The sequence below is a fragment of the Pan troglodytes genome, chromosome 10 (genome assembly GCF_028858775.2).
Source record: "Pan troglodytes isolate AG18354 chromosome 10, NHGRI_mPanTro3-v2.0_pri, whole genome shotgun sequence".
NCBI classification, from domain to species: domain Eukaryota; kingdom Metazoa; phylum Chordata; class Mammalia; order Primates; family Hominidae; genus Pan; species Pan troglodytes.
Window position 1 is genome coordinate 81,440,205 of NC_072408.2, and position 5,126 is coordinate 81,445,330.

At 34.9% G+C, this 5,126-nt stretch overlaps 1 protein-coding gene across 1 annotated transcript; it reads right to left on the minus strand.

Annotated features, from left to right (window-relative positions):
• Positions 1-277: 277 nt before the first annotated feature.
• On the minus strand, positions 278-640 carry LOC100611313 (microtubule-associated proteins 1A/1B light chain 3B-like). Its single transcript, XM_054663903.1, has one exon. The coding sequence runs from the start codon at positions 638-640 to the stop codon at positions 278-280; it is 363 nt and encodes a 120-aa protein (XP_054519878.1).
• Positions 641-5,126: the final 4,486 nt, after the last annotated feature.

A 5,126-nucleotide genomic window follows, 5' to 3' on the forward strand; every position in this document is an offset into this window, starting at 1 on the left:
ATGCAAAGTTTTATTTTTAAACTTTTAAAATTTGAAAACAGCTAACCTACATTAAATAACATAGTTTCCAAAGCTGAACGTGCTCACTTAGAGCTTAGTTTTTCTGCTTGAAGTAAAAACACAATTTCCTAACACTCCTAGGTGGGAACACTACTGTTTGCTGATCTGTGATGAGATGAACTGATTGATCTCAGTTAGCAACATCCCTTTTTCTTCCTTGGTAAGCGTTGAAAAAATTATAGAATAGATGCATTTTTCTAGTTTTACACCGACAGTTTCATCCCAAATGTCTCCTGGGAGAGACATAGACCATATACAGGAATCCATCTTCATAATTCTCACTCTCATACGCCTCTGAGATTGGTGTGGAGACGCTCACCATGCTGTGTCCGTTCACCAACAGGAAGAAGGCTTGAGTAGCATTGAGATGTAAGCGCTTTGTAATTATCTTGATGTGCTCACTCATGTTGACCTGGTCAGGTACAAGGAACCTTTTATTCAGGACAGGAAGCTGCTTCTCACCCTTATATCGTTCTTTTATCACTGGGATTTTGGTTGGATGCTGCGCTAGAATGAGTCGGACATCTTCTACTCTTCGTTGGAAGGTACGGCGCTGCTTGAAGGTCTTCTCCGACCGCATGGTGCGGGGATCTGGCCCGCGCTGGCAGCGACCCGAGGGTCCTGGCGGCTCCCGGGGCGGGGGCGGCGGCGGTGGCGGTGACAGATCCAACTCGCCATCTCATTTTCTTCAAACGCTGTGGAGACATCATACGGAACAAGGAAATATAAACCCACTGATAATGATGATGGTAATAATGACAATAACTAACCTTTTATATAGCATATCTGTGTACAAGTCCCTGTTTTTTGGGCTTTGCACATATAGTCATGCCCGGTTTGATGACAGGGGTACTTTGTAAGAAATGCGTCAGTAGGCAATTCTGTCTTTGGCAAACATCATAGAGTATTTACACAAACCTACATGGTATAAACTACTACACACCTAGGCTATTGGGTATAGCCCATTGCTCCTTGGCCACAAACCTATACAGCATGTTACTGTACTGAATACTGTAGACAGTTGTAACACACTGGTAAGTATTTATGTATTTAAACATATCTAAATATAGAAAAGGTGTAGTGAAAATACAGCATAAGAGATAAAAATTGACACACCTGTATAGGGCACTTATCATGAATGAAACTTTCAGGACAGAAAGTTGCTCTTGGTGAGTCAGTGAGTGAGTGGTGAGTGAAAATGAAGGCCTAGAACATTGCTGTACACTACTGCAGACCTTATAAACACTGAACATTTAGGCTACATTAAATTTGTTTTAAATTTTTTTATTAACCTTAGCTTACTATAACATTTTTCTATAGAAATTTTTTATTTCTTTTTAATTTGTTTTTTCTTTTGTAATAACACTTAGCTTAAAACCTAAACATGGTTTATAGAAATAAACAAATGTTTTATTTCCTTATATCCTTCTTCTATAAGCTTTTTTCAATATTGAAGTTTTATTTTTTATTTTAAAACACTTCTGTAAAATCTAACACACAAACACATTCAACTACCTGAGTTTACACAGGGTCAGAATCATCAGTATCACTGTTTTCCACTTCCACATCTTGTCCCATTTGAAGGTCTTCGGGATCAGTAACACACGTGGAGTTGTCATATCCTATGATAACACTGCCTTCTTCTGGAATACCTCCTGAAGGACTTGTCTGAGGCTATTTTATAGTTAACATTTTTTAATAAGTAAAAGGAATATACTCTAAAATAATGCTAGATGTATAGTATAGTAAATACATAAACCAGTAACATAGTCATTTATTGTCATTATCAAGCATTGAGTACTGTACACAATTGTGTGTGCTGTACTTTTATATATGACTGATAGTGTAGTAGGTTTACACCCCATCACCACAAACATGTGAGTAATGCATTGCCCTATGAGATTAAGACAGCTACAACATCACTAAGTGATAGAAAATTTCTAGCTCCATTATAATAGTATGGGATCACTGTAGTGTATTCGTTCTGTCATTGACCAAAATATCATTATCCAGTTCATGACTGTATTTGGCACAACACTATGAATACTAACCCTGTCTTACAGTTGAGGAAACTAGATGATGTTTTTCTGTATATTGAGAAAGTCAAACCCAAAAGTGACCACAAAGGAATATTTTTCTCATTTCAGATTTTAAACATAGAAAGTATGTGTGTATGTGTTTGTATGTGAAATAAATTTTTAAAAATGCCCACACAGAATATTCAAGTTCCACTTTGTACTTCTTTGAGAAGTTGGTCAAAATGGGGCAATTTGGAAGAAGCTATCCAATCAGACTTTATTTGTGTAGGAAATCACAACTAGTAAGTTGGAGGAACATAAGGTTTTGAGTCAGCAACATTTGGTTTCACTCTTGATTGACTGTATTTTTAGTTCTACTTACATTTACGCTTTACTCTTTATCTTTACATATGCTACTAACAATTTATGTAAAATTTATGTAAAAATTAGCTAGGCTAAAACATTACTAGCACATATTTCTAGTTAGTATTTTTCCAGCATGGACAGCTTAATGTCCTTGAGAACATACCTGGGAAGATGAAGTAGGATTTCATACAAAGATCAGCTCTCTACAGGGAGAAGAGATTAAATACATTGTATTAGTCTCATAGTTACCCAAGGTGACTGAGCTGGATGACAATGTTAATGCATTCTTTTTCTTTTCACTTTTTCTAGTTAGATTCAGGATACCTGGTATAGTATTTCTGTCCAGAATCAAAGGTCTTCATGGCTTCCCAGTGAAGCCTCAGACAACAAATTGGAGGTGAGAAAAAAGACAAGGTTGTCACTTCTTAGAGAAATCATTAGCTATGAGACAAATAAAATAGGGGACAAAGAATGGAAAATGTTTTCAGAATCAGGGCAACCTTGTGGTATAATGTTTCTGACCTTGACAAATACAAATAAAAAATATAAATGGAGTAAGAAAAAAATTATTAAGGAGGCACCAGCATGATCTAGAACTGACTCATACCTTAAGCACGGAAAATGCTCACAGAAAGGCAGGTGAGGTGGAACGATGGAGATTTCAAGCAAAGGTGATAGTGTTGAATAATTTAAATCGCTTATTAATTGTTTCCACAGTACTGATTTTTCTGCTCCTGTAAAGCTGCATTGAGCTATATTATGATAAATTTCAAACCAGAGAAACTGCTTTACAATAAATATGACACAAAATAGGTAGAATTTTTGTAGATTTTGATCAGAGGAATAAAACTTTTTTTTTGTAAGATAATTCTGTAAATTTTGCACAGGTATGATTAGAGAGGAGAAAGAAAATTTGAGGTTTTAAAAATAGCCAAAAGGATGTAGCAATATCTGAGTCTAAGATAGCCATAACATAGGCTTGAACAGTGATGATGACATTGATGGAGATGAAGAAAAATGCAAGATGAACTGAGAGGAGAGGCCCAGCGCGATGACTCACGCCTGTAATCCCAGCACTTTAGGAGGCTGGCAGATCACTTGAGGCCAGAAGTTTGAGACCAGCCTGGCCAACATGGTGAGACCTGTGTCTCTACTAAAAATACAAAAATTAGCCGGGCGTGGTGGTGTGTGCCTGTAATCCCATCTACCCAGGAGGCTGAGGCAGAAGAATCGCTGGAACCTGGGAGGCAGACTCTGAAGTGAGCCAAGATTGAGCGACTCACTGCGCTCCAACTCCAGCCTGGGTGACAGAGCAAAACTGTCAAAAAAAAAAAGAAAGAAACAGGGAGGAGAAATTACAGAATTGTAAATAAAAATTCATTTCTCCACTAAAAATCCTAAAGATAAGCAATCTGTTATTGTTACTACAATAGTGATACCTATCTTAGTAAAAATCACAGTAAAGGGGGGAAAATATCATCACTTTCAAAAGTAAAATCTACCATGAGAGTAAGCAAACACAAAAATAAGTTCCTGATGTTTAAGTTGTAGTAGTCTGAATGTTTGCTATGGTGAAAACAAATAAACCAATCAAATGGTAACAAATTAACAAGAACAAATATGAATTTTTTCAGACATCATTGTGATGTATTAATGGCTGTTATATAGCAAATGTAAAGAAAAATTACGGGAAGGAAGAAATAATAGAAGAAAGCTGTTAAAATTATCTTGGTTTCGTATTTTTAGTATGTTTTCAGGTGACTACTCTTTGCAATGCTCATAATTAATCTGAAATTGATTTTGCGTAGTGTTGCTCATAGAGATAGAAAGGCCTAAATACACTAGAAATTCACTTTAATTTTCATGAAATCAAATGTTTCTGTTTTGCATTAGCAGAGATGCAGAGATTAATTTAAAAGTTAGTTGAGGTAGTTTTTAGGTTATATTTTAGAGTTTTTTAATTGGAATAATAGAATAAATCAGTATTTTTACAAAGGTACCACTAGGAACTTAGTTGGATGTCTTTTCTTTTTAACACATACAAACTATAGCAAACAATTGTATATTTTTTGGCTTATAACAATTTCAAGAGGATTTTCAGTCAATTAAAATGAAATTGGCAACTCGTTTAATTTGATACTATTTTTTACACAAATATGTTTAGCAATAAAAAAGAAGTGAAGTGCAGAAAATGCAATTTGGAAAACAAAGCTGTTTCTAAGTGCAACATTTGTCAAATCTCTTTAGGACTGAGCAGTTCTAAGAATGATTCATTGTGCATGAATGACCGAGAAAACACAAATTCAAATAAATGATTGGTTCTAGCAATGATTGAGTAGGTGGATACAAATTTTATCATTTAGTTTGGCATTGCTAAGTGAGGAAGGGTTGATTTATATGAATTAGCATTAATTACAAAGCATTTAATTTGGTCCTAGTAAATTGTAAATCTTAAAAAACGAAATTAATAATTCTTTAATAAATTTTAATATTTTATGAAAGTCAAAACGTAAGTTTCTGTAGAAATCTCATGTAAATATTTGTAGACCTAAGTTTTCAATTATATCTTTAAATAAGTAATAAATATCACAGAATTACAGAATTGGAATAGTGAACTTAAACTAAAGCCAGAACTCAAGTATATTAAGACTAAACCAAAAGGTTGAGAATGAGGGAGTTTGA

Excerpts from the sequence above, each read along its gene's own strand:
- LOC100611313 (XM_054663903.1), bottom strand. The coding sequence starts at position 640 with ATGCGGTCGGAGAAGACCTTCAAGCAGCGCCGTACCTTCCAACGAAGA.